Genomic DNA, 27,802 nt, shown 5'->3' on the forward strand with positions numbered 1-27,802 from the left:
CCCAGGACCGGGCGGGCAGTGTCTGTCCCTGCCAGCACCCGGCACTCGTGGCCACGTGTCCCGCCCCATCATCCACAGTATCCCACACCATCATCACATCATCCCACATCACCCCATCCCATCATCCCAGCATCCCACCCCACACATCACCCCACACCACCCCTACACCGCCCTAGTGTCCCACACCCTCATCACATCACCCCACAGCATCATCATCACCCCACACCAGCATCCCACACCACCCCACAACATCCCACACCAGCATCCCACACCACCCCACATCCCCCTACACCATCATCACATCACCCCACATCACCCCAGAGCCCAAACCCCGGGGGTGACACGTGCTGGGGGGACAGTCCCTGGGCAGCCCCCGGAGCTGTCCCCAAACCGAGGGATGTTGTGTCCCCGGAGAACACCCTGGGGAGCTCAGCCTTTCTGGTGGGAGAAAAGCAATTTTAGGACACAGGGAGAGCAGCTGGAGCACCGGGGGGGGGAGGTTCTTCACAGCCACACAAGCAACAGGAGACACAGGGTGACTCTTTAAGTGTCTTTAATCCAAAGGACTGAAGAGCAGACTGGGAAGATTAGTATAAGCCAACAGGCAAAAAAAAAAAAAAAAAAAAAAAATTAAAAAAAAAAAAAAAAGGGAAAAAAAGGGATAAAAACCAGTTTTCAAAACAAATTAAAATTCCATACAGAGTCTAAAAGATCGCCTAAAAACTAAACATCACCTTAAAAAATCGGGTCTTTTCCCCCATTCAAACACATTTAACGAAGTGAAACATCGTGACAAATAATAATAATAATAACAATAATAATAATAACTCGTGGACTAAAGACTTCAGAGCAGCCGCAGGAGCCACCCTGGGCGGGACAGCCCTGGCCAGGGAGGGCTCAGTGCTGGCCCCAGCTGTGCCACCTCCACCCGTCCCCTGTCACCCGCTGTCCCCAAGGACCCCCCCAGGGCAGGGGACGGGCTGAGGGGGGGACACATCCCTGCAGAGCCCCCCCCGAGGTCAGAGCTGCCTTCCAGGGGGGAGCCACGAGCAGCTCCAGGCCCAGGGACAGACACACAGCCCACACAGACAGACAGACAGAGCCAGGGAGCTCGGGGGGGGGGGCTGGGCCGCTGCTTTTTTTTGGCTCCTGTGATTTATTCCGTGGCCACAGAGATTCCCCCCCACCTCAAGGCCAGCAGGACAGCGGGGAGGGCAGCTCTCCTTCCCTGACCCCGTCTCTGGGCAGCATCCACACAGGGAACACGCTTGTCTGGGGTTTTCAGCTCTACAGTAGTTTTTTTTTTTAAAAAATATTTATATGTTTATATATACCCTAAAAAGGTCACCACAGGAGTTTTCCGTGTCTTTGGAAGGAAGGAGGAGGGAAACAAGCAAACAAAACAAAACAAAAAATTATATATATAAATCAAAACTGTTTCACAAAAGAAAAATTTAAAAAAAAGAAAAAAATCCAATTATTGGCGGCGTTCACCTAGAGGACAAAAAAAAAACCTCCCTGGCTGCAGGTGTGGGTGTGAGGGGGGAGAACTCACCACCTGCCCCAGGAAGGTCAGAGACACAGGTGAGTAGCTAAAAATAACTAGTCTGGTATAAATGTCTGAATTCCATGCGCTCGATAGAACAGTCTCGGTTTTTTTTTTTCTTTTTGTCTTTTTTTTTTCCTTAAAAAATATATATATATAATAGTTATTGCTTTTTTTTTCTGGAGGGCCAGGGCTGGGGACCCTCAGTGGGGCAGCGTGGTGGGCTCGGGGGGGTTGGCTTTCTTCCTCCTCTTCATCAGCAGAGGGTTGGAGGAATCCTCGATCTTCTTGATCTTGATTTGTTCGTAGTCCACTCTCATGGTGGCCAGGGCACTGGTCATCTCCTCCTGCGGGCAGGGGGGACACAGAGCCATCAGCCAAGTCCCCCCAGGGTCCCCAAAGCAGCTGAGAATAAATTGCAGCAGCGCCTGAGTGTGGCCACTGTGAAGTTTTCCAAGCGTTCATCTGCCCCACACTGGAATTGTGGAATTGTTCAAGGCTGGAAAAACCCTCCAAGATGATTGAGCCCAGCCCTGTTCTGCCCCGGGATGGAACTCCCAGAGGAGCTGTGGCTTGGAGCAGCCTGGGATACGGGAAGGTGTCCCTGCCCTGGCATTTGAGGCCCAACCCAAACCATTCCGTGGTTAACCCAGCACAGCCTCTCCACCAAATCATGTCCCCAGGTGCCACATCCACGCAGTCACTGAACACTTCCAGGGACAGCGACCCAGCCTGGCCTGCAGCCCCACGGGAGGGGACGCTTCCCAGGTGACAGAGGGGTGCAGACAGGGACAGAGAGAGGTTTTACCTTCACATCCTCCCACAGGTCCTTCTCCTCCTTCAGCACACGGCTGGTGTGCAGCGGGGTCTGGGGCACCTGCATGGATTGCTGCCAGGAGAGGGGAGGAGCGTGAGCTGGGAGCCACAGGCATCCGTCCCGCGGATCCTATCCCGTCCCATCCCCTCGATCCCACCCCATGGATCCCATCCCATGCCATGGATCTCATCCCATCCATCTCATCCCACCCCGTGGATCCCACCCCACAGATCCCACCAAATCCCATCCCATCCCATAGATCCTATCCCATGGATCCCCATCCCATCCCACCCCATGGATCCCATGGGTCCCACCCCACGCTCACCATGATCCAGGGGTGGTTCATGAACTCCGTTATCGTCATGCGCTGGGTCGGGTCTGTCTTCAGCAGGTTTCGGATCAGCTGCTTCACTGCAGGGTTTTTTTTGGGCAGGCTCAGGAGCCAGCACCTCCCAGGGGGGCTCTGCTGAGCTCCAACCCCAGCCCCAAAACAAAGCCCTGCACACCCCAGACCCCTCCTGTGTGCCACACCCCGCACAAACCCTCCAGGAAAACCTCTCCAGCAGAGGGGGGAGATGGACACACCCCCAGCCCTCCAAAGGACACCTCAGCCTGGGGACAGCCACCACAGGGACCACACTGACCTTCCTCTGACACCTCGGACCACTCGGGGTTGGGAAACTCGTACTGGCCCATTCGGATTCGCTTCTTCATGCCCGGAGAGATGGCCAGGCCGTGGTTGGAGTAGAAGGGGGGGTACCCGCACAGCCTGCACCAGGAGGGGGGACAGAGTCAATGTGCCACCCCAAAAAACTCCCCAGGAGCACCCAAAGGGCACCAGGCAGTGCCAGGAGCGGGAGCTGAGCCCGGCAGGAGGGAGAGGAACCCTCATGTGGGAATATACAAGACAGAGAGTAAGACAGATTTAATTAGCATAGCCGGTTTGATGGCTAGGATGCCACAGCAGGGACAAACTTTGAGTTTACAAGAAGACGGGATTAAACCTGCTCACGGGAAGAGGAGAGATTCAACCAACCCCCCACCAGAAAGATGCTGTAAAATGCATGAGCTGCTTGTATGATCTTTTAACCTAATTATTGTAGTGGAAATTATTGACCTCCCTGAAATGGGATATAAGCTCTTGGAAAAGCTGAGTAAAATCGAATTCTGATCACGAATCAGTATTCCCGTCTCTCCATCAATCACCGACACCCTCAGACTTACAGAATATACATGATGACGCCCAGGGACCACATGTCACAGGACTTGTCGTACTTCTCCGGGCCCAGCACTTCTGGGGCTGGCAAAGACAGGGAGAAAATCCTCAATGCAGCAGTGTCAGCACCCATGGAGACACCAACGCAGCCCTGGGCGCTCCGGAGCAGGGCAGCGCTGCCCCCAGCTCCAGGCTGGACGGACGCAGAGGTGATGGGCTGCACGTGGCACCCTCCAAACCCCCCCAGCTGTGCCCCCCCAGCCCCACAAACCCCCCCAAGGCACTCACCCACGTAGTAGGGCGTGTAGCAGGGCGTGGCCAGGGAGTTGTGCGTGGTGGTTTCCTTGGCGAAGCCGAAGTCGGTGAGTTTGAGCACGGCGTTGGGCCTCTTGGAGGTGTACAGGAGGTTCTCGGGCTGGGAACACGCAGGGGACAAAGGGGTGAGCAGCAGGGCTGGGGCAGCCTGGCCCTGGCACCGCCCAGGGGGGCTCAGCACTGCCTGGGGGGGCTCAGGTGGTACCTTCACGTCCCGGTGCGCGATGTTGATCGAGTGCAGGTACTGGATGGCTTCCCCGATGCTCTTCATGATCTCCGAAGCCTCTGAAGCAGCCAAGAAACCATCCGAAGCCTTCAGAGGCCAGTTTAAAAGGGCACCACTCCCCGGGTAACTCCAGAAACTCCGGGGGAAGGGATGGGGCAGAGCCCAGCCCCTGACCCTAACACTCAGGAGGGGCTTGCACCATTTAGGGCACCGGAATCCAGCTGGGAAAGGTTTCCCCTTAGGATGGGGAAGTCAAGGGGGAAGGGCTCACAGTTTGGGTTGGGTGGTTGCTTTTCCTGGCCAGAGGACTACAGGGAATGAGATTAATGAGATCTATGAGAACCACAGCCCACGGGCTTAATTCTTTGAGGGAGGTGGGTGTTCCTGACAGGATTGGGACGGACAGAGTGTGGGGGCAGCTGGGAAAACACCCCCTAACCCTGTTCCCATGAAAAGCAGGGCCCCTTGCACCCACGCCCCCATTCCCTGAGCGCAGAACTCTGCTGGGGATCCGAAAGAGTCACTGAGGGGATGGAGAGGACTGAAAGCCCAGCAGGGGTGGGCTCCATACCCCGCTCTGTGAAGGCCTGGTCTCCCCTGTCCTGGATCCGGCTGAAGAGCTCCCCGCCATCCAAGCTGGAAGAGAAGCAGCTGCTGTTACCACGCTGTGGGTCCATCTCACACCACCACAAACTGCACCAAACCCTCTGCTGCTCAGCAGGAAACTGTGGACTCGATACCTTCTGAGCTTGAGAAGAGCCAGCTCTTCTCAAGGGAAACTTTTCAACAGTTTTTCTTTTTCCCAAAACAACCTTGTGTAAGCAATGTTCCTTTCCCATAACAACAGGAGCTGTTTGCTGTTACAGAGCCAAGGGGAGAGGTGTCAGCCCTACGGACCAACAACGTGACTTTTAGAGCAGCATAAAAGAGCTGAATGAATTGTAAATAAACCTGATTTCTGCTGCCTCCTGACTGGAGTCAACCTTTATTTCATGTCCTGTAGCGACAGGAAACAATCCCCTTCTCCATCCAAGGCCTTGGGCTGGCGCTTCTGGGGCGTTTCAGAGCCTCCCTTTTCCTCCCACGGGCAGGGCAGAGGCGGACGTGGTCACCCCAGCAGCCACAGAAACACATTTACAGTAAAGGCAGCAAGTGTGGCTTGAAGTTGGTGAGAGCACTCCCAGCACTTGTGGCCTCCTTTTTTTTTCCTCACAAGCCTCAGCAGCACCGTGACCCAGCAGAGAAGTGCTGAGCAAAGCTCAGGGCACGGGTTAGGCATCAGCTGTGTCACTGTGAGCTCCCCAAGCTGTGAGACGCAGGCTGGAGCTCACTGCAGGGCAGTCAGGTCCTGTGGAGGTGTTGGAGAACCATCCCTGGGGTTCCCTCCCCAGGTACCCACAGGGAAAACGCAGCTCCCAGAGAGCTCAGGACTGAGAAATGGGAGAATTCTCCACGGGAGCAGGGATAATGGCACTTCCTGCCCCTGCCTTATCTGACTAGAGCAGGAACAGTTTGGCTTTCCCAGCGCTGATAGCATCTCCTTGACGTTCACTCGACATCTGCAATAGCAATAGCCGGCAGTCCCTGGGGCCCTCTGCTGCACAGGGCCTGTGAGGATGGACCCAGGGCATGCCAGGATGGACCTAGAGCCTGCCAGGATGGACCCAGGGCATGCCGGGAGGGACCAGAGCCTGCCAGGAGGGACCAGGGCCTGCCAGGAGGGACCCAGAGCCTGCCAGGAGGGACCAGGGCCTGTGAGGATGGACCCAGGGCCTGCCAGGATGGACCCAGGGCCTGCCAGGATGGACCTAGAGCCTGCCAGGAGGGACCCAGGGCCTGCCAGGAGGGACCCAGAGCCTGCTCCTGCTGGAAGTCAAATCCTGCCTTGTGACGGGTGTTACCCCCAGAGCATCCCTCGCTCACACAGCCAATCCTGGGGACTCCCCTCCTTCCCCTCAGCCGTTCCTTCCCTCCCCACCACACACCCTTTTCCCATCCCTGTCTGCCCAGAGTGCCAGGCTGGTTCTCAGCTGCCTGTTCCCGTCCCCGAGCTGCTCTGGGGGCTGCTGTGCCCCCGGCCCTGGCACCGCTCCTGCACCCCGGGCCACCTACCAGCTTGGCAGAGGAGAGCTTTTGGCAAGGAAGCTGCATCAAATCACAGCTGCGGTTGGGATGTGGTTTCAATACTTTCCCCTTCATCCCTCCTCCTCGTCCCCAGGTTCATACCAAGCTCCTACCCAGAGCAGAGGCGCCCTGCTGCTGCTGCAGGAGGTGCCGGGGCGGTACCAGAGGGGTCAGGGCAGTACCAGGGCGGTACCAGAGGTGCCAGCTGGGCTCGCTGTCTGCCCCACCGCAGCTGCCGGGCTGCCAGGAGCCCGCTGTGCCTTTTGCTGGCCAAAGGCAGTTTGGTTATGACCCACCTGCGAGAACCGCAGGCCCGGAGCCGAGCAGAGCCAAGAGCGCTCTCGGGATGACTCAGAGCCAGCGCGGCCCCGGCCGCGTCCCCGTCCCTCCAAGGCCAGCAGTGCCCGGGCTGCCATCCCCGCAGCCGCATCCCCCCGGTGTCCCCAGTGCTGGAGGATGCCCAGCCCGCTCCTGGCAGCCCCCCCAGCACCCCTCGGGCCCGGGGGTGCCTCGGGCCGGGCGCTCACCACTCCATGACGATGAGCAGACACTTCCTCCCCTGGTAGAGGTTCTCGTAGACGTCCATGATGCGGACGATGTGCGCGCACTGCGACGCTCGCCAGTGCAGCTCCACTTCCCTGCGGGCCTTGGGGCAGTCCTGCAGCATCTGCGGGAGGAGTGAGATAGCCCGTCAGCCCCCGAGGCACCCCCGCGGAGCTCAGCGACCCCCCCGGCCGCCACCGTGGCCACCAGGGAGGCCGCGGGGGCGAGCGCCGGGCGCTCCCCGAGGGCGCGGCCGCAGCGCTCTGCCAATGCCTCCATCCCCATCTAGTGGGAGCTCTGAGAAGCCTCCTGCCCTCAGCTTGCCCTTCCTCCCGAGGCTGCTGAAAGCTTGCGCTGGCTGCCTGCCACCTCCCGGTGCCCCAGCAGCAGGATCTACAGCATTTATGAGCCAACTTCGGCACCCTGACACCGCTGCACCCCCGGGTGCCACCGGGCATCCTCACCCTCCCCTCGGCTCTGCTGTCCCCCATCATTTCCCAGCCATCAGCCTGCTCCTCCTGACCACTAAAGCTGCCTCACCACAAGTGCAGAGCCCAGCAGCCCCCGTGCCTGGGGAGGGGACAAAGCGAACATCCAGATGTTCCCTAAATTGCAGCTCTTTAACGAGCCCCCTGCCCTTCCCAAAGACAGCTCAGAGTGAGTTCCCAGGCGCAGGAAGGATCTGCTTGTCTGCCATGGAATATTAATTACGGTGTTGGTCAGGATAAACAACGAGCCTCAATTATTGTGCTCCTAAATATAGAACAACAAACGTGTCTATCTTGAGCGTGGCTCGTTTTCCTTCCTGTCTCCGGGAGCCTTTGGGGCCGGGCTCAGCCCCTGGAGCAGCTCTGCCCCTCGGAGCAGTGAGAGGGGGTGCAGGAAACAGCAGGTTTGGTCATTTCACCAGGATTCAGAGAGAAAAGCCCTTCTGACCCCTCTGATGTCACCCCGACACGCTCCAGGAGCGGAGCAGCATCAGCCCCCAGCTCTGCAGGACCCGGGGTGGTGCCAAGCACTGGGGATCTCACAGGAACAAGGATGAATTCCCAAAAACCCCACACTGCCCTGTTCAGAGATGAAACACTCACTGATGGCACTGCCCTGGCAGAGTAACCCTGGAGATTTGTATTTCTGCCTGGAACAGCAGCCAGCCATCCATCCATCCATCCATCCATCCATCCATCCATTCAACCATCCATCCATCCATTCAACCATCCATCCACCCATCCATCCACCCATCCCTCCATCCATCCATCCCTCCATCCATCCATCCATCCATCCATCCATCCATCCATCCATCCATCCATCCCTCCATCCATCCTTCACCACGGGGAAAGGCACGTGCAGGATGTGCCCTCCAGCCACCCACCCAAAACACCACTCCCAGGCTTTGGGCACACCTCTGCCACCTCCTCAGCTCTCCTGCTTGCCCGGGCAGAGGAAACCTGGGGCCACCTGTGCAGCTGGGGAGGCTGCTGGCACCAAACCACCAGCGAGGATCGACGTGGCCAAAGCCAACCTTTGCACAGCCCACCGACAGCCTCAGGGGAAAAGGAAGACAGGGCAGGAGGTTGGACAGCCCCTCCTTGCTCCTCTGTTGCTTAATTACCCCAAAAGCTGCATCCTGCAGAAGGCAAAACCCTGAGCAAGAGTAACACCAGCCCCCCAGGAGCCCTGCAGAGGGGACTGGAGAACAGCCTGGCTATTTGCAGCCCCGCTCTGAAGAGCCTGGCGCGGGGAGCCAGGAAGCTGAAGAGAAAAGAGGAGAAAAAAACAAACACAAAACAATTTGTAATTACGCTCCGGAAAAATGGACCAGCAGGAAGCAGCTAGTTAACATCATTCTGCACAAGACAAGCAGCAGAGGCACAGCAAAATACATCCCATTTTTACAGGTCACTCCGAGCGCTTTTAGGGGAGATTAATTGGATTTCTAATGAAGCAGGAGGCAGCAGCCTCCATTACCTGCATCAGCAGGGCCCTGACGTTTGTTTTCTGTACCCAGACAACCTCCAGGAGCAAACAGCTGCCCCGGAGCTCTCGGAACACCCAGCTGTGATCCAGCTGCCCCCTCTGCCCCCCTGCTGGCTCTGCACGGAGAGGTGATGGAGAGGCTTCCAGAGGGCCACATTAAGCCTCGTTAAGGGAGTGATTTGGTTAATTTAGGAAATGTTCCCGGTGGCAGCTGATGCACAGGGGCTGTGTGGGGAAGGCCACTGCTGGCCGCAGGAGGGACGTGGGGATGGACAAGCCACAGCAGAGGCAGCCCACAGCCCCAGCAGCACCCCAAAACTCCTGCCCTGAGGGATGTGGGGATGGATAAACCACAGCAGGGGCAGCCCACAGCCCCAGCAGCACCTGCTGCACCCCAAAACTCCTGCCCTCAGCACAGGCACCGGCTCCCTGTGCCCTGGGATGCCGGGAATGTGCCGAGCCTGACACAGGGCTGGGGCAAGAGCAGCATTTCCACCGATTTCTCCTCTTCAGGTGGGAGCCAGCAGCTCCCAGAGCTGCCAACCTGCCCTCCCATTGCCCAGGCAGCAGTGAAACCTCCGGTGGGTGATGTCCTGGCACTGCTCTGCCCACTGGAGCTCCTCACCCGATGTATTTGGGGGTGGCAGCACTGCCCACGGCCCTGGTTCCGCTCCCGTGCCCAGGAGCCTGTGACCGCAGCAAGATTTACATTCCTTGGCTCCCAGCGAGGAGGCTGGGATGGGAAAATCACCTCGTGTTTCCCCTGAGGTCCAGCAAGGATGAACGGCCCCCAGCCCACACCGGCTGATTTTGCAACCCAGTAATCTGGAGCACAACCAGGGTTAACCCTTCGATGGCAGCAGCCAGGACGAGCTGCTCTCAGCTCAGCTTCTCCAGCTCTTATCTCCTGTTCCCCTTCCAAAGAAGAGATCTCCTTGATCTCCTAGGAGAGCCAACTTCATTATTTCAGCTGGAAAACGCTGCACGACCTGCCTGCTCCTGCTGGAGAGGAGGAGGGCTCGGCAGCTGAGGCGGGCAGTAACCGGATCCCCGAGTTACACAAGTGTCCCCGGGCAGGGCACAAGGGCAGCGCTGCAGCTCGGCCACCACCTCGCAGCAAATCCGGCCAGGATTCAGGCAGGAGGAGCTGCATCCCTTCCCCGTGACGGCTGCCGGCTGCTGCAGGTGCTCGGATTTGCTGCACGTCTCCAAACATCAGCTCACGGTCACAGAGCAGCCGTGTGTGTCCCTTCGGCGCGGCAGGGGACAGGGGACAGGGGACAGCCAGGAGAGCTGAGCCAGCCCAGAGCTCTGCCCCATCCCATCCCTGCTTCCCACCGGGGCACCTCCCCGCAGGAAAGGAGGGAGAGCAGGGAAAGAGCCGCTCCACCCTGCTGGCAATTAGGGAGGAAATTCAGCTTCCAGCCGCATTCCAGCTCCCCTCCCAGCGGCCTGACACCTCCGAGGTCTGGGCAGACAGCGTCTGCTGCCATCCTGTGCCTTGGCTCAGCCCAGCTCCCCCAGGAGCCTTCCCATGCTGCGAGAGAAATTAGTTCTGTGTTCCTCTAAACACCCTCATTAGCTCCCTTAGAGCCCTCCAGCCACTCTGCTCCCATCAGAGGATGGCACAGCCCAGCCCGAGGTGCTCAGGACCCCGAGAGCACCAAAGGCTCCTCACGAGCTCCAGCAGCACCTCCAGCTTTTCCCCACCCTGGAAAGACAAACCCTGGAAGCAGCTCCTGAAAACAGAACAGCTCATCAGGGCTCCTGAAGGAGGGCAGCACCCGCTGAGCAAACCCAAAGCCAAACCCAGGCTCCAGCCTGGTCCTGCAGCCATCAAAAATGAGCTTCGGCTCCAAGGAAGGGCTCAGCAGCACAGGGAGCTGAATTTCCCCCCCATCACCTCAGGACAGGCACAGCACGGGTGGGTGGGCACAGGGAGGGAGGGAGGGAGGGAGGGAGGGAAGGAAGGAGGGAAGGAAGGAAGGAGGGAAGGAAGGAGGGAAGGAAGGAGGGAAGGAGGGAAGGAGGGAAGGAGGGAAGGAGGGAAGGAGGGAAGGAGGGAAGGAGGGAAGGAAGGAAGGAAGGAAGGAAGGAAGGAAGGAAGGAAGGAAGGAAGGAAGGAAGGAAGGAAGGAAGGAAGGAAGGAAGGAAGGAAGGAAGGAAGGAAGGAAGGAAGGAAGGAAGGAAGGAAGGAAGGAAGGAAGGAAGGAAGGAAGGGTGGGTCTGGAGCAGTGCAGGGGCTGGAGCTGCCCACGCTCACGTTCCCTCCCCAGCCTGTCCTCAGGCACCACTGATTCAGTCTCGCCGCCTCCTCCTGGGATGATGTTCCATGAGTCACGACAGGTTGGAAAAGGAAGCTGCCTCCTCCCCTGGCACGGCAGGAGGTCACCGAGGACACTGTCCCACCGTCCCTCCTCGCTGTGGGAGCCACCACAGCCCCAAACGCTGCTGCCCCTCGGCGAGCCAAGCACACCCAGACGGGCAAGATACCCCTGCCCAAGGGGGAAAACTCACCTCCCACGGGGAATTTCTATGGAAAGTGAGGCTCAGGCTCACACCTGTCCGTTCTCCAGAGCTCAGGCTCACCGCGAGCACTGCAGCTGCTCTTGCGGGCAGGGTGGGTTTATTTCCGTGGGTATTTTGATCCCACCCGATTCTCCTCGGTCCCCGGCAGAACAGCACAGGCCATGCAGCACCCACCCTCCCACAGGACCTGCAGGGGTGTAGCCAGGCCCCAAACCACCCCCAGGAGCTCTCCTCTGCACCACAGGGGTTAAAATAAACTTCTTGAGCTGCAGTAAGAATGAACCTACAGCGAAGGGAGGCAGGCTGTCATCCCCCAAATTATCAGCAGGGAAGCAAAGCAGAGCTTCCCCCTGCCTGGATCACACACACACAGGCTTTGGATTCCCCTGACCCGGCCAGCACAGGGCAAGGAACAGTTTTTCCTAAAAAAGCAAAAGGGTTTCTCTTCAAAGGATTTTCCTCTTCTAATCTTCCCCTGCAAACTCGCTGCCAACTGGCGTCAGCTGCTTTACACATTTGCAGGGCCAGTGCTGGAAGCTTTGCACGGGCTGTTCCCACCTCTCCCCGGATTGAACCGAGCCTGTAACGCCAGAATATTTGGGGAGCCCACCGATAAATGAGCCCAAAGCTGCCCCAGCCCCTGCCAGCAGGGAGAGGGCAGCGGAAGGACGTGGAGGCAGCAAACCTTGGTTCCGCTTTCGGGCTTTATGAGCCACGAAAGAGAAACAAAATCACGAGCCCCAGAGCCCCGAAGAGGAATTGTGCTACCAAACAGGGGGAAATTCATGGTTGAACCACAGGGCAGGAAGAATTAAAGGTGCAGCTCAGGAAGCCTCCCCCAGATCACCGTGGCTCTTCTATAAACCTTTACATTAACCCCATCCCCGCTGCCTACACCCACCACCACCTGCCCTGCTGCCCTGGCGACGGGACTTTCCCGAGCTGGGCTTCATTTCTGCTCTGCCCACGCCCAAAGAGCCACAGAAAGTCTGAAGGCCCAACAGAAGAAAAGAGGAGAAAGCCTCGTCCTCACGTTTGTTTTGCCCGGGGAAAGGCAGGGAGCAGAGGAGGAGGAGGAGGAGCCGCGTGTGGGTCTGGCAAATCCTGCCCTCAGCGTGCCCCATCCCAGCCCAGCACCACTGCTTGGAGGGCTGGCTCTGCTCCTGATGGAGATGGCTTTGTCCGAGGGAATGAGGGATGAAGGCAAACCGCCCTTCCAGAGGGATGGAGGCCACCAGAGCCGGGTGCACACCGAGGCTTCGACCCACACGAGCACCATCGGCTCCATCCTCCACGTTCTCTCGCCTCGGGGGAGATGGAAAGGTCGGAGAAAGGATCCCAAGCACGAGAGGATTATTTAGACGAGAAAGAGCAAGGCAGGAGAGGCCGTGCAAATGCGAGCTGACACACACACACACACACAGACACACACACACACACACAGACACACACAGACACACGCTGGAGCTGCTCGGCCGCATTCTCGCAGCCTGAATGATCCCAGCGCTCCCGGGAACACCCGGAGCCGCGGCGGCGAGCTCGGCGACAGTCTCCCCGCCGCACGAGCAGCCAGCCGGGCATGAAGAGGCTCCGTGAGCCCGGCGAGAGCTAAAACCCCTGCCGGGAGCAGCTGGCAGGGAGGCAGGCAGGGAGGCAGATGTCGCGGCGGGGGCAGATGTCGCAGCGCGCTCGTCCCCGCCGCTGCGGGCGATGTCGCAACAACGGGGCGGAGGATGGAGACGGGGAGAGGGAAGAGGCAGCTCTCACACGCCGCTTTCACAAGGGGAAAGCGGCCTTGCACAAGGTCCCCCCGTGCTCTCGGCTCCCCCCAGCTCGGGGGGGTCCGTGCCCGGCCGGCGATGCTCGGGACCCCCCATCCCGCCGAGCCCCCCCCGCCCTGCCCGGGGCATCTGCTGAGCATTTCCTTGCCCCGCTGCTCTCCCCCTGCGACAGATGCAGCAGCCATTCAGCCTTTTCAGGCGGCAACAAAAGCCTCTCGAGGCACACAAAGGCGAGGAGCAGAAGAGAGGCCCGGGTTTAAGTAAGAGCCACCTGCCAGGGGCCCGTGTGTCCCCCCCCTCCCGGTGTGGTCGGGGCGCTGCCCCCCCTGGCCAGCCCCACGATGCAAAACCCATTTCCCAGCAGCTAAAAAACGTCCTCGGCCCATCCTGAGGAGGGAGAGTCCAAGTGGGAATCCGGGAGCAGCACGTGGATGCTGAGGGAAGGGTCCCAGCGTGGTGGAGGCGTCGAGGAGGGAGGAGATGGAGGTGGGCGGGAAGGGGCTGCAAAACTCCCAGGAACAAAGTCAGAGCAGGTAAATGGCAACGAGGCAGCGGCACGAAGCGTCCCCGCTGACTCACAGCCAGCAACAGGCTGGGGCTGGTGTTTAAAGGAGAGAAACAAAGAGTGTCGGCTTCATTTATCTGAGAAAAACAAAATTAGGGGCCTATTCAGTCCCACGTGTTTGTTTTGGGAGCCTCTTCTTCCTTCCAGCCCTCAGCAGCAGCAGCAGCAGCAGCAGCAGCAGCAGCAGCAGCAGCAGCAGCGCTGGCTTTGGCTGACTCACCCCACGCTCATCCCTGCAGGAAGCTCCGGGTGAGGAGCAGGAGCAGCCCAGGCACGAGCCACGGTCACGGGGTGCCACGTCCTGCCTGGAGTGACAGGGCCACCACCCTGCCAGGACCTCCCTGGGAATCCCACAGCGACAAACGGGGTCAGAGCGGCCAAAGTGCTCCAGCCCAGCTCATCCCGTCCCATCCCATCCCATCCCATCCCTCTCTAAGGACATCCAAGGTGTCCCTGCCCACCAGGAGCCACCACAGCACTGGTCTTGAGCAGGGAAGGGACCGACTGATTCGGGGACAGAAGGAGCCACAGCCCAGCTCTGAATGGAGCCACTGTGGGCAGGGATGCTCAGATGCTCTCTGCAAACCAAACCCCTGATCCTCTGCCGGGGCCTTTCATCCACACCACGCGGAGTGAAAGGGAAACGAGGAGCCGTGGGAAGGGTGCAGACCTCCGCAGGCACAGCTCCACACACAGCTCCTCCACCTCGCACCTCTGCGCACAGCTGAGGGCCGGGGTCAGCTCCTCCTCCCAAAGCCTCTCCCTGGCAGAGTCGCTCGCAGAGCTGACGGCACCGAGCGGAAAAGCACGCACGTGGTTTTATGATGGGAAGCGGTTGATATTTGCAGGTGTGATTAACACCGAAGTAAACACTGATGTAAACCATTAACTCAGGCCTGACCTCTGTCCTTTGCGCTTCCCTCCCACAGGCTGAGCTTGAAAAAAAAACCACCCTTATCACCAGCCGTGCACGGAGCTGCCTGCAGCAGCCCTGCAGCCACAGCCTGGGGCTTCCCCTCAGGGTAAGAGGGACCACAAAGCACCCAGAGCATCTCCTGGCCCCACCAGCCTCACACCAAGCCTGCCTGACCTTCCCTCTACCTCTGCCAGCCCCGCATTCCCCACACCTACATCCCAGAGCTGCTTTGATTTTCGCACGTGTCCACCCCATTCCCTGAACGTTTCAGCTGGAAGTGATTTTGGGGAGAGGCCCAGCCCCACGCCTGCAAGAGGAGCAGCCCCGAAGCCCTGCCAGAAGAAGCCCCACAACACTCCCTGCCTCCCAAGGCTTGAGTTCAGCCAGAATCCTGAAATTTCTCAGGGCTCAGCCCACGGGCAGGGCCCCCCAGGGGACAGAGCTGGGCTGCCACCCACCCCCCAGCACGGGGACCCCGCCTCAACACAGATCTTAGTGCGGCACAAATCAACACGTGCGGATTCAAAGAAAGGAAAAAAACCCCGACTGAAACACAAAGCTGCCTCGAGGCCAGCCCCTGCCGAAGCTCCACTTGGCCCTGGCAGCAGCACGGCCTCGGGATGTGTCTCCTCCACCAGGGCCAAGCCTGAGCAGGGTTCCATTTCCACACCCCCGAAGCTCGGTGACGACAGCGCCGCTTTGCATCACCCCGGCCTCCCTCAGCTGTTTATTGAACACGGTTTCACCCCTTTGTCAACAGCAGGGCACGGCAAACACCTTGCTGAGATAAGCCCAGGACGCGCAGCCCAGCTCTGCAGGGATCCAGAGCAGAGCATCCCCCCGGCTGCTGGGACCTGCCACCCACCTGGGCAGTGCCAGGGACCCACCTGGGCAGTGCCAGAGGGGCCGGACCCACGGAGAACCCACAGCAGGCACGGTGCCCACAGCAGCCTGGAGGCTGCCGGAGTGCCGGGAGCAGGAAAAGGCCAGGCCAGGAGCAGCTCAGGGATTTCGTAACAGGGCTTTGTCTGCGCAGGTGCTCAGAGAGGCAGGGGACCCACGGCCCTCCTCCTCCTCCTCTTCCTCCTGCTCCCCTCACACGGCACAGCAGACACAAACCTCTGTCACCACCAGCCCCGATGCCCAGGGCAGGGAGAGGGGCAGCAATGTGTGCCAGGAGAGGGGATGGAAGTGAAGGGGCAAGAGGGGATTGCACCCCAGAGCTGGTCGGGGGCACACACCCCCCACCAGCCTCTGTTTTGCCATCTCCCCAGACACCCCCAAAGCCCTCACTGCAGTCTCCAGGCTGTCCCTGCCCCACTCCCCGTCCTCCTCCCATCGCACTGAGGCTGTACAAGCCCAGCACCCAGCAGGACCTGCAGAGGAGCTGCTGGAAACCCCCGTTGGCCACAAACCCACGTGGCTCCAGAGCCAAGCAACAACCCAGACCCAGCCCTACCACAGCAGTCAGCGTTTTAGGGGAAATCCTGGGCCCTGAAGCCAGGCAGTGAAAACCTGAGAGCCTCCTGCCAACCCTGAGCAGGGCACTCCTCCTCCAGCAGCCACCCCGAGACTCCTTCAGCCGGCAGGAAAACACAGTTGTGTTTCTATTTTAAAAAAAAAAAAAAAAAAAGTCCTTCTCTGCATCCTGCTGGCACCACATTAAAGCTCTCAGGACACGGGGGCTATTCTTAGCTCCCTGCAGGCTTTTGGCAGCCCCAGGAGCCTCCAGAGCACCTGTTGGCAGCAGCAGCCGCGCGGCCCCGGAGCTGGGGAGGTTGGTGAAGCTGGGACAGAGCCTGGCCCAGGGTGTCCCAGCACCTCGAAACACCTGGGTCAACAAGTGCTCAAATCTCACTGTGTGACGACGTTGTACACCACAACGATACCAAGATTTTGACTTTAGAAGGTTGGAAAGCGACCTTTTTATTTTTGGGATGTGTTTCTTTTTTTCTACCGTTTTACACGGACCAATTTGATTGGTGACAAGGAGATAAACTTCTTCAGTCACACGGGTCAGACTAGACTAGACTTCTTCTCTAAGTCCCTCCTGGGGAGAAACATGTAAACAAACTTACTGTTACAAAAACATGTCTCTTGTTTACAGAAAATTTCTTGGGAAAGGAATTTCAGAAAAGCAAACATCTCAGGCACAAACCAGGGCTACAACTGTGAAGTGCCTTGGGTACACAAACTTCCAAAAATCCCCGAGGGGGAATCTCCCCCCTGTTGGTGTTACCAAGGCTGGGCTCAACACAGAGCGAGGAGTCGCTGAATCACGGAGTGGTTTGGGTTAAAAGGATCCCTAAAGATCATCCCATTCCCACTCCTTGCCACGGGCAGGGACACCTTCCACTAGAGCCCCATCAAACCTGATCCAGCCTGGGCTCACAGCAGAGGTTTGGTGCTCTCCCATCTTTCCAAGACACAGCAAAAACGTGTGGAAAACGCGCAGGGAGGAGTCACTGATCCTCCCGTGGATGCTCAGCACCCCACTGCTCGACAAGGTTTACCAGCAGGCTACTTGATTTCCTCCCAAATCCCACAGGCAGCGAGCGGTTTGGACTCATTCTGCCTGCTAGATTAAAACGGAGATGGGATAAAAGGATAAAGGCACGGATATTTAAACAAACCAACAGAAAAAATCTCCTCCTGCAGCTACTGCTGCTCCCTTGGCAAACAGCCTGGGCTCCTTGGGCATTCCCAGAGCCAGCTTTTTAAAAAGAAACCTCTCCCCTCGGCCAGCCTTGCACACCCGCTGCTCCCGGGGCGGCGTTACCCGGGACCCCTGGGTGTGGGGTGAGCAGGGGGCAGCTGCTCCCTCCGGGTCAGCCAGGGGCTCCTGGGCCCTGCTTTGTATGAATTTAAGCTTTTCTCAATCCCACTTATTCACGAGGAGAGCTCAGGGCCGGGGGAAGGCAGAGAGCAGAGACAGGGCAGCCTTTGTGTGGCTCTGCCGCCCACCCCGGGGCCGGGGCAGCCCCCGCGTCCCCCCACACCCCCCGAGGCACAGCTGGGGCTGGCACGGCCCCGCAGGGCCCTCAGCAGCACCTCGGGTCAGCACAGCCTCGTGTCCTGAGCCACAGGGAGAAATGAAGGCTGCAACAGCCCCTGTGAGCAGCTCCCACGCCGCACGGCCCCCCCGCTCACACAGCACGAGGCTTTTGGCTTTTCCCGGGGCTGCTGGCGGGGATTGGATCCGAGGTGGGTGCGAGATCCAGATGCCCACTGATGGTCGGCAGTTAAGTCGCTGGAACCCTGGAAGCATCGGCACCATGTCCCAGGCCAGCCCTCCTTCAGCTACACTTCCCTGGGTGTCTCCGGGCAGTCTTTGAGGAGAAGGAAACACGAAAGGAATGCTTTGGTTAAAGCCAGAGGTGCTTGGGCTGCTAAGAACGCGCTGCCCTTGCTGCCAGAGCCTGGCAAAACTGAGCTGAGGGGACACACTGAGCTCCCGAAAGCCTCTCCTTGCTGCACCCACAGGGCCAGAGCCCTGCCTGCCCCACAGCCCCTCCAGGAGAGGCCCAGAAATGGCAATAGCCCCCCAAAGCACTGCCCTGAGGCACACAAACATCACCTTCCACAGCTCCCCCAGACCGTGGCAGAAGCCTCAGACCCACAGCTCCTGGGGAAAGCAGCTCTGGCTCCCACCCAGCACCTGCCCGAGCTGCTGCTCAGCAGCACCCAAGGACCACACTTTAACCCATCCAGAACCTCCTCACCCAGCATCTTCCTCACCCAGCTTCCACCAGCCCAGCATTTGCACCCCCAAGGCCAGGCAGGGCTGGGGAATGGGACCACCAGGACATTTCCTAAACCCCCAGGGACCTGCAGTGCTCCCCTGCTGAATCCCACCACCCAAAGAGCATCTCCTGTCCTGGCTGAGCTGTTCTTGAATCCCACCACCCAAAGAGCATCTCCTGTCCTGGCTGAGCTGTTCTTGAATCCCACCACCCAAAGAGCATCTCCTGTCCTGGCTGAGCTGTTCTTGAATCCCACCACCCAAAGAGCATCTCCTGTCCTGGCTGAGCTGTTCTTTACAGTTCCTTACAACGGGAGATTGGGAGCCTGAACTCCGAGATGGGATAAGGGGATGGGGAGGAGATGTGAGTGGTTCCAACAGAACTGCACAGCCCCCCACACCGGGAGCAGGGTCATTCCTTGTGGGAAACACTGAGGACAAAAGCAAAAGGGCTTCCCAAGCCTGTCCCAGCTCCTGGGCCGGCCACGGGAAGATGTTCTCTCCAGGAGCGTGGGCAGGCATCCAGCGAGGGCTGCAACACCTCCGGGCTCCCCAAACCAGCCCTGCCCCCGTGCCAGGGCTGCTCTGCCGGAGGCACGGGAGGAACCCAGCCCAAAATGCCAAATTCACAGCTCTGATGACTTCCAGGAGATAACCTGAGTTTAAACTTCCTGGCAAGCCCGCCCTTCCCAGCACTGCCGGAGCCTCTTGCGCAAGATCCGCCCGCCCGGGGCTCTTTTCTCTCAGAGATCTGCCCAGGTTGGGGAACGGCCCAGGAGGAAGAGAGAGTCACAGCAGAGCCCCGAGGGGACCGGGCAGGCCGGAGGAGGCTGGCACAGGTGACAGTGGCTCCTTCAGCCTGGCCGGAGGAGGCTGGCACAGGTGACAGTGGCTCCTTCAGCCTGGCTGGAGGTTGGCACAGGTGACAGTGGCTCTTCCAGCCTGGCCGGAGGAGGCTGGCACAGGTGACAGTGGCTCCTTCAGCCTGGCCGGAGGAGGCTGGCACAGGTGACAGTGGCTCCTTCAGCCTGGCCGGAGGAGGCTGGCACAGGTGACAGTGGCTCCTTCAGCCTGGCCGGAGGAGGCTGGCACAGGTGACAGTGGCTCCTTCAGCCTGGCCGGAGGAGGCTGGCACAGGTGACAGTGGCTCCTTCAGCCTGGCCGGAGGAGGCTGGCACAGGTGACAGTGGCTCCTTCAGCCTGGCCGGAGGAGGCTGGCACAGGTGACAGTGGCTCCTTCAGCCTGGCCGGAGGAGGCTGGCACAGGTGACAGTGGCTCCTTCAGCCTGGCCGGAGGAGGCTGGCACAGGTGACAGTGGCTCTTCCAGCCTGGCCGGAGGAGGCTGGCACAGGTGACAGTGGCTCCTTCAGCCTGGCTGGAGGAGGCTGGCACAGGTGACAGTGGCTCTTCCAGCCTGGCTGGAGGTTGGCACAGGTGACAGTGGCTCCTTCAGCTGGGCTGGAGGAGGCTGGCACAGGTGACAGTGGCTCCTTCAGCCTGGCCGGAGGTTGGCACAGGTGACAGTGGCTCCTTCAGCCGGGCTCTGGGACTCAGGGTGACCCCCAGAGCCGTGGTGGCAGCTCAGTGACAGCCACGGTGGCCGGTTCACTGGAACAAGTGGGAACAGAACCAGTTTAGGTTCCAGCACTTGAGCTGGGAGATGCCACCGAGCTCACTGCTGCTGGAATTCAAAACACAGCCCCGCCACCAGCCCCCTCCCCTGCTCTTGGTTTTATTTACTGCTGTCGCGAGATGAAGCTGAGGATAACACGCATACCCTGGGGTCGGTTTGGACCTGATTGCATCTGCTTTTCCCCCAGCCCGCTGGAGATAGGTGGGATGGCAGCTCCATTCCCAAGGAACACCCCTGGGAGCCGCTCCCGCCCGCACCTGGGACCGCGGGAGGGATGAGCCGCCGCTACTGGAATTGCAGCCTGACAGGGGACGAGCTGCCAAATTTCCACAGCAGCCCCGGCTTGTGTTCCAGCCACATTTCCCCGAAAACACACGCTTGGCAGGACATGCAAGGAGCCTTCGGAGAGGCTGCCCCAGCTCGGTGCCGGGCGGGAGGACAGCGGGCAGGGAGAGCGAGAGAAGATGCTCCCAAAGAAGCCAGGAGGGGCTGCAGCCCGTGGGAAAGGGACTGCACAGCCCCAGCCTGCCGTGACACAGCTTTAGCCCGATTCAGAGTGTGAGGCATGACCCCAAACCTGCCTGAAAGGCTGAGCTCAAAACGGGCAGCCACCTGCAGCCAAGGGCACAAAGCAGCAAACTCAGTTAGGGTGACAAAGGAAATGAATCCATGCCTCCCCGGATCCCCACTCTCTAGGCCACACCGGGTAAGGACACCCAGAGCAGAGCAGCAAAGCCCCAGCCTGGCTGGGCGCCCCAGGAACATTCAGATCTGGGTTTGTGTTTTGGACTTTATCTCTGGTTTAGGCTGCAGCTCGCAGGGCACAGAACCACGTGCGGCCCTGACGCCAACGGCCTGAATAATCTCATTACATCCGACAGAGAGAAGGGCTGTGCCAGCTCCAACAACCCCTGAGCCACCGAGCTCACCTGCCCTCCCCACCGGGACAGGGCCCAGCACTGAGGGAAGGCCTTCATCCACAAGAAGATGCCATCGTGCTCCTCACCAGAACGAAGATGGAGGCACAGGGGAGCTCCCGGAGTGCCCAGAGCAGATCCCGTGTCCTCCTCCCAGCGACACGTTCCACGTGACGTTTTTCACGCAGCATCTCCAGCAAAACTTTTCTCGTTTCAGGTCATCTGAGGTCGGGCAGCACTCAGGGACTCGGGGTTCTATCAGTCCCCTGGCCAGGCCACAAAGGAGCAGCGAGTTAATGCAACCATTAAACCTGCCGGCCGCTGTAATCCCCACCTCAGCTTGGGAAGATCTCAAAAGGCTGAAATGTCTGAAATGACTCAGCCGCGGGGTGCAAAGGCTGTTAAAGCTCTCTGCTTTCAGACCTGCTCGTGCGTGCCCTGCTCCAACCCCCGCACGCTGCTCCCCCTTTCCATCTCCTTCGGGGACCTTCCCCTCTGGGGAAGCGGCCACGGAGCTCAGAGCCCTCCCCAAAACGAGCCCCCGGGCACGGCGCACACTCACAGCCCCTGTTCTGAAAGGAGGAGAGCTCTGCAGAGAGGAAGAATCACGACATGGTTCGGTTGGAAGGGACCTCGAGGGTCGTCTCCTTCCAGCCGTGGGCAGGGACACCTTCCACCGGAGCAGGATGGTTTATACATCCTGCAGCAAATGAAGATGGGACCCACTTTCAGTGGGATACAGGCCTCAGGGGCTGCGAAATTCAACTCTGGCACCCCCAGACGTGACCACGAAGCTGACCCAGAGTGACGGCCAGGGCTCCGAACTGGTTTTTTGGGGAGTGGTCAGGCCAAGCTGAGTTCCCATGCCGACCTCTGGAGATGGTGGAGGGATCGCCCTGGTCCTGCTTCAAACCCTCCCTCCTCCAAAACCAGCGTCATCAGCCAGGTCCTGAAAACCCTCTCCCAGCTGCTGCCAGAGCCCTGCAGCCCGCAAAGGGCAGAGGAGCTGAGCAGCCTGGGGTGGGCACGGGGCTACCTGGGACAAACCAGAGCCCTGGAGCCAACCTGGGGTGGGCACGGGGCTACCTGGGACAAACCAGAGCCCTGGAGCTGGCCTGGGGTGGGCACGGGGCTACCTGGGACAAACCAGAGCCCTGGAGCCAACCTGGGGTGGGCACGGGGCTACCTGGGACAAACCAGAGCCCTGGAGCCAACCTGGGGTGGGCACGGGGCTACCTGGGACAAACCAGAGCCCTGGAGCTGGCCTGGGGTGGGCATGGGGCTACCTGGGACAAACCAGAGCCCTGGAGCCAACCTGGGGTGGGCACGGGGCTACCTGGGACAAACCAGAGCCCTGGAGCTGGCCCGGGGTGGGCACGGGGCTACCTGGGACAAACCAGAGCCCTGGAGCTGGCCCGGGGTGGGCACGGGGCTACCTGGGACAAACCAGAGCCCTGGAGCTGGCCTGGGGTGGGCACGGGGCTACCTGGGGACACCTGGCACAAGCCAGAGCCCTGGGGCTGGCCCACACCAGGCTGTGGCAGCCGCCCTGGCCCTGTGGCCAGCCCCTGCATGGCACAGGGGAGGCAGCAGGGGAGGCAGCACAGTTATTCTTGGAAACCAGGAGGTGAGGTCATGCTGCCTGAATGCTGCAACTTGAGGCCAGACGAGCGGGGCCAGTTGTGCCTGGAGAGGAGCCTGACTCTGCAGCGAGGGCCGTCTGCAGGTCGGGAGGCTGCCCGTGCTCCGAGCTGGAGGAAAAGGGCTTCTGAAGGAAGGAAGGAAGGAGAGCTCTTCCCTCTCAGCTTCTCAGCAGACAGCAAAACCACAGCGAAAGGATGGGTTTGAAAAGGGCAAAGCCCTCGGAGCACCCCGGGGTGGGGCACAGGAGCCCACCAGGAAGGCTGGGAAGGAGTGATGCTGCTCCTGTGCCACAGGATCAGCCCAAGGGCCACTCCTCCGGATGCCTGCCATGTACCTGCACCGCCCAGCAAGAGCTCTCCCGCCTCCCCAGACACCACAGCACATCCCCGAGCCGCCTGGGAGGAGAGAAGTCACCAACTTGATCCTTCAGGCTTCCTCGGCAGGAACCTTTGGGAGTTTCCATCACCTGTGCCCACCCAAAGGCGCCAGCAGACGCGGCTCTCTCAGGCTGCACAGCTTCAGTCATTATTTACACACGGCTTTGGTTGTTTCAGAGCACGTTTCTGGCGAAGCTCAGCCTCTGTTCCACCTCGCTCAGTACCCGAGGCAGAGCCACCACCAGAGCCCCAGGAACCAGCACTGAGCCTTCCCTGCTGCGTGTGTGTGGAAGCGACGGCACAGAAGGCACCAATCCTGCCAGGGCCAGCAGGGCTCAGAGCGAATGGCAGAATCATGGTTTTACCTGCTGGATTTGGCTATTCAATCCCACATCCAGGGGCGGTGTTTCCATCCTGCGTGCCACAGGCAGCTCAGCTCCTCGGCCCGGTGCTGACGTTCAGTAAATCACTGCATCTCAGTTCCCCGCCTCCGAAAACATGGGAAACGCCTTTTGCAAGAGCCATGGCTGATGGCATGAGATTATTACCGAGAGGAAGAGCCCCGCCACTTCCTGAGCACGTACCAAAGAGAAAACCCCTGCTCCTGGCCTTTATCAGCCCATCACAGCCCTAGTTCTGACTGCTCAGAGCATGTGAAGTGTTTAAATGAGATCACGGCAAATCCTGAGTCGTTTGAACAAACTCAAAGCCCGAGTTTGAGTTTGACTCAATTGACTCGGTAGACTCCTTCGGTCAATGAGATAATAAACCACTGCTTTGGAAAAGTCCCGGTGATGTCACTGCAGTTTCCACAGCTCCTCAACCACAGCTTGCACAGAAGGCCACAGCGAAGACATTTCTGATTATGTAAAATACGTGGCAGAGCTAATTAAATAAACATCTCTCCATTGACAGAGGGACAGAGGAACAGCAGACACAGCAAGCTGTCCCCCAAGAGCACGAGCCCAGGATCTCCATTCGCTCCCTCACTTCAGGGATGTTTTTCCAGGTGGATTTTCAGAGGGACACAGCATTCGAACCCAGACGAAGCTGCGGGACGCAGGGTGCTCGTCCACAGAGCTGCTCAGCCGTCGGCTCCGAGCTGCCTGCCCTAATTCCACAACAGGCCCCTTCCCAGAACAGCAAACCACAAGCACCATCCCTCTTCCTCCTTCTCCATCAGGGGAACCATCACTCACAGATTATCAGATGAGGCCGAGACTGAGAGTGTTTCGCAAACGCGCCCCAAAGCACCAAGGATGCTCCAGAAATGGGCAAATCCACAGCCCTGAGCTCCTCCAGCCCTTCCAAAGCTCACCAGTCCAGGTGAGGATCTCCTGACCAGTCCAGGTGAGGATCTCCTGCTTTGAAGCTGAAGCTGGCAGCGAGGTTTGTTCATTTATTTTAAAGGAAACCTGCTCCACAAAGAGCTCCAACGTGCAACGCATACAACAAACTCATCACCTGCAATTCCAATCCCCACTCTCCAGCCTGGCTTAGCTGCCATTTCCTCGTGGAATTAAGGCAGCCAGCCCAAAGATTAGTCTTAAAAGTGGAATTTGCAGCAGGCAAAGAGCTCTCGCTCCCAGCCCCACCACTGCAGCCCGACCACAGCCTGCCCTGCCAAGTCGGGCCAGCAGTGACCTACATACAGCAGCCTCCACAGAAATTACAAGCCTAATTTTGCCTAATAATAAATCACACCGAGGTACGAGGAAGAGCAGGGTAAGGAACCAGGCGTTACAGCTCCATCCATCACCTCTGCCCCGGCTTTCTGTTCCTATCCTGCAGCAGATCATCCTGCTTCAGACAGGGCCAGGTCACGGGTCACTGGGACCATCCGTGCCTGCCTCACACCAGGTAATTCAGGGATGCCACACTTCAGGCACCAAAAAATACAATGAAATCCCGGGTGGGAGACAGAGAGATGAGCAAGAATCTGTAAGAAAAGTAGAGGAATCTCGTTTTCACCCAGGTACTACACGGCAAGCAGAGCTACCTTCCATTAACTCGCACACAGCATCATTTTGTTTAATGATGTGTCTCTGCCACGGACTATTGCTCTAGAAGGAGAGGAAAACTGGCTTTAATGTTTTCACTGCTGCTAGAACACTGTCCCCAAGCTCAAATTCTCCTGGAGCACTGAAAAGTTCTCTTCAGCAAAGTGACTCTCAGCAAAACCCTTACCAAAACCATCCCTTGATTTGGGAGGAAAAGCTTTTAACAACTCAACAGTTGCTCGTGACCCAAGAGGAAGCACAACATGACCGGAAGACACCGTTCATGTCAGGGCCAGGCAGTGAAGGATTGCATTGTTACACAAGATTTTGGAACAGCAAACCTAAAGGATGACACTCCAAATGGAAAGGTTCACTGCACAACCAAAGCAGGCAGCAGACGGATTTCAGCTGCGGCTCCTGGCGATGGGCCATCAGGATTCTTTTAAGCATCATCTGAAACATGACAACTCGATGCAATCACTTCTGTGGATCCTGCTTTAGGTCATCTTTCCACTCTGATGCAGCCCATGAGTAATTTGGAGCCAAATACCTCTCCACAGGTCTGTAGCAGAGACGTCAGCCCAGCTGCGTACCCGGGGAGGGGATGAAGTCAGCACACATCATGTCTGGGGCAGTCACCCACACCAAGTTTGGGCTCTGCAGCCCAGTCCAAACACCCCAAAGGACAAAGCCAGGCCTGCAGCTCACTCATGAGGGCAGGACGGGCACCCACGGGCTCATCCCAGAGCCCAAACTCCCAGCGCAGCAGCTTTGAAGGTGCTGGAGGGAATCACTTACACTAGCAGCTGTGCTGCTCTTTGAGAAGCCAGGGACACGTCCAACCACTCAGCTGAACTCGTCCCTCCCCGTCAGGGACGCCAGGAGAGGCCAGGACAGGGGACAGGCAAGACAATCCCTTCTCCTAAAAGAGACTCAGTGTCGAATATACCTCACCCTGCAGGAGCCACAGAGACACTCTGCGTCACCCTCCTCCATCCCAGCCGGCAGCCCTGCACTCCTGAGGCGTTTCAGCAAGCCCAGGGACCCGTGTGACATGTGACACAAGCCCTGACCCCTCGCCCTGGCACGGGCAGGGTGACAGCCCCGGTCCCGTGCCCCAGCCAGGCCGGGCAGAGGAAGCTCCGGCCTCTTCCTCCTCTTCCATCCTTCCCCTTTCAGGGCTGCGAGAGGGAAGTGCTGTGGGATCTGTGCTTTAAATATGTGACTCAACTTCGGAGGCGAGGAGGAGCCCGTCTGTCAAAACAAGAAGAGGATTTCGCTAATTTTCAACCCAACGAGATGACAACACAACGTCGCCCCGGAGTGCAACGCGGGGTGGCTCACGAGCAAGGTCTGTGGCGTTTCTGAAGGAAAAGCCCAACTTTTACCACTTAAGTGACCCCCTCATCCTTAACCCCAGACATTCAGCACCGTACCTTGCCCACGCCACCACCTCTGCAGCACAACTTGTACCCCCAAAGCCCCACGTTCATTCCCTCACTCAGGGTAGGACCCCCAGACGCCAACAGAAGGGCAACTCCAAACACAAAAGAAGAGTGGTTACGGGTTTCGGTGGGAGTTACAGGGTTTAGCTGAGGGTTATGGGTTTAGGTGGGGTGTTTTTAGCCTTCCCAGCTCTCGGGGTAACGCCAAGGACTGGAACAGCTCATGTGTGGGCGCAAATTGCACGGATGCTGGAGAACACGGCGCTCCCACCCAGAAGCCAGCCCTGCTCCCGCCTCACCCGGCGTGTCAGGAATCCATTCAAACTTCCCCGAGCCTCGCTGGCAGGGAGACACTCTCCCCTCTCTGCTCAAAAACCTCGTTTGGAAACGAGGAGAAGGGCGGCATCACCTAGAGCCGGCTCAAACACACCTGGCCATCCACGCCGGGCAAAGAGAGGCGAGTTAGGGACGCGGGGTAACATCGCAGCGCTGAAATATTCCCTGTGGGAAGCTGGGGACGGCAGTCGCTCGCTGTTAGAGCCGGGAGGGGACACGGAACGGGGACAGTGAGCGGCTGCCGGTGCTTACAGCACTCACACCAACGCCCCACGGGGGGAACCCCGCGTTCCCACACCCGGGGATGCGGCCCCCGGCGTTCCATGATGTGCATCCCCCGGGGGGATCACAGCCAGGCCACGGCCTCCTCCCCACTCCTGAGCCCCCCCCTCCCCAGCCTGGGGCTACCAACATGTCATTTCGCTCCGTTCCCCACTACAAAGCTGGAAAGCCGCGTCTCGCTGCTCTTAAAGGGGGGGAAAAAATAAAGAGATTAAAGCGCGGCCGGAGGGGCGGGCGGCAGCTCATTGTCCGGCGGGCCCCTGTGCCGCCCACGGCCCCCCCGGGACCCCCTTCCCCCGCAGCAGACACCTTCCATCACTGTCAGCGGCGCCGCTGCCGCTCCCCGGGCCCCTCCCGGCCCAGCGCCCGCCCGGTCCCCGCGTCGCCCCCGCCGGTCCCCGGCCGCGGGGGGTCCCCGCCGCACCTTCAGCGCGAACTTCTCGCCGCTCTTCTTACTGAAGATCTCCAAAACTTTCCCGTTGATGCCGAGCCCCAGCACTTGCGTGGTGACCTTGTAGTCGTCCGTGATGGCATTCTTCCGGATCTGCAGGCCGCCCTTCCCCGGGAACGGCGGCGGCCCGTGCGGGGGAGCGGCGGGCGGCGGCGGCGGCGGCGGCTGCGGCGGCGGCGGGCTGGGGAAGCCGGCGGGCGGCGGCGGCGCCCCGGAGAGCATGGCGGGCACCGGGAGGGCTCCGGGAAGGGCTCGGCGGAAGGCTCCGGGAAAGGCTGGGAGCGGGCGGGAGGGCGGCGGAGCCCCGCGGGCCGAGCGGGATGGGCCGGGGGTGCGGGGGGTGAAGCAGCAGCGCCGCCGCCGCCGCCCCCCGCCGGTGCGCCCCGGCCCCGACAAGAGCGATGGCTCCGGTGCGGCGG

The 27,802-nt window shown here is 59.5% G+C and overlaps 1 protein-coding gene across 1 annotated transcript; it reads right to left on the minus strand.

Moving 5' to 3' along the window:
- Positions 1-536: 536 nt before the first annotated feature.
- MAPKAPK2 (MAPK activated protein kinase 2) lies at positions 537-27,802 on the minus strand. Its single transcript, XM_066203863.1, has 10 exons — positions 27,357-27,802; positions 6,772-6,911; positions 4,692-4,756; positions 4,100-4,179; positions 3,868-3,994; positions 3,588-3,663; positions 3,008-3,132; positions 2,689-2,774; positions 2,355-2,435; positions 537-1,893 (listed from the first exon to the last, which is right to left on the minus strand). Exons 1-10 carry the CDS (start codon positions 27,603-27,605, stop codon positions 1,750-1,752), a joined length of 1,173 nt encoding a protein of 390 aa, XP_066059960.1. The 5' UTR covers positions 27,606-27,802; the 3' UTR covers positions 537-1,749.

Source organism: Chamaea fasciata, unplaced genomic scaffold, assembly GCF_029207755.1.
Source record: "Chamaea fasciata isolate MVZ Bird 193981 ecotype frontalis unplaced genomic scaffold, bChaFas1.0.hap1 SCAF_25, whole genome shotgun sequence".
In the NCBI taxonomy this organism is placed as follows: domain Eukaryota; kingdom Metazoa; phylum Chordata; class Aves; order Passeriformes; family Sylviidae; genus Chamaea; species Chamaea fasciata.

Bases quoted from the DNA above. Each gene is read 5' to 3' on its own strand.
- MAPKAPK2 (XM_066203863.1), bottom strand. From the start codon at position 27,605: ATGCTCTCCGGGGCGCCGCCGCCGCCCGCCGGCTTCCCCAGCCCGCCG. The intron at 6,912-27,356 runs GTGCGGCGGGGA...CTCCTCCCGCAG, and splicing joins GCGAGAAGTTCGCGCTGAAG to ATGCTGCAGGACTGCCCCAA. The intron at 1,894-2,354 runs GTAAAACCTCTC...CCCTGCCCGCAG, and splicing joins ACCTGTGGGAGGATGTGAAG to GAGGAGATGACCAGTGCCCT.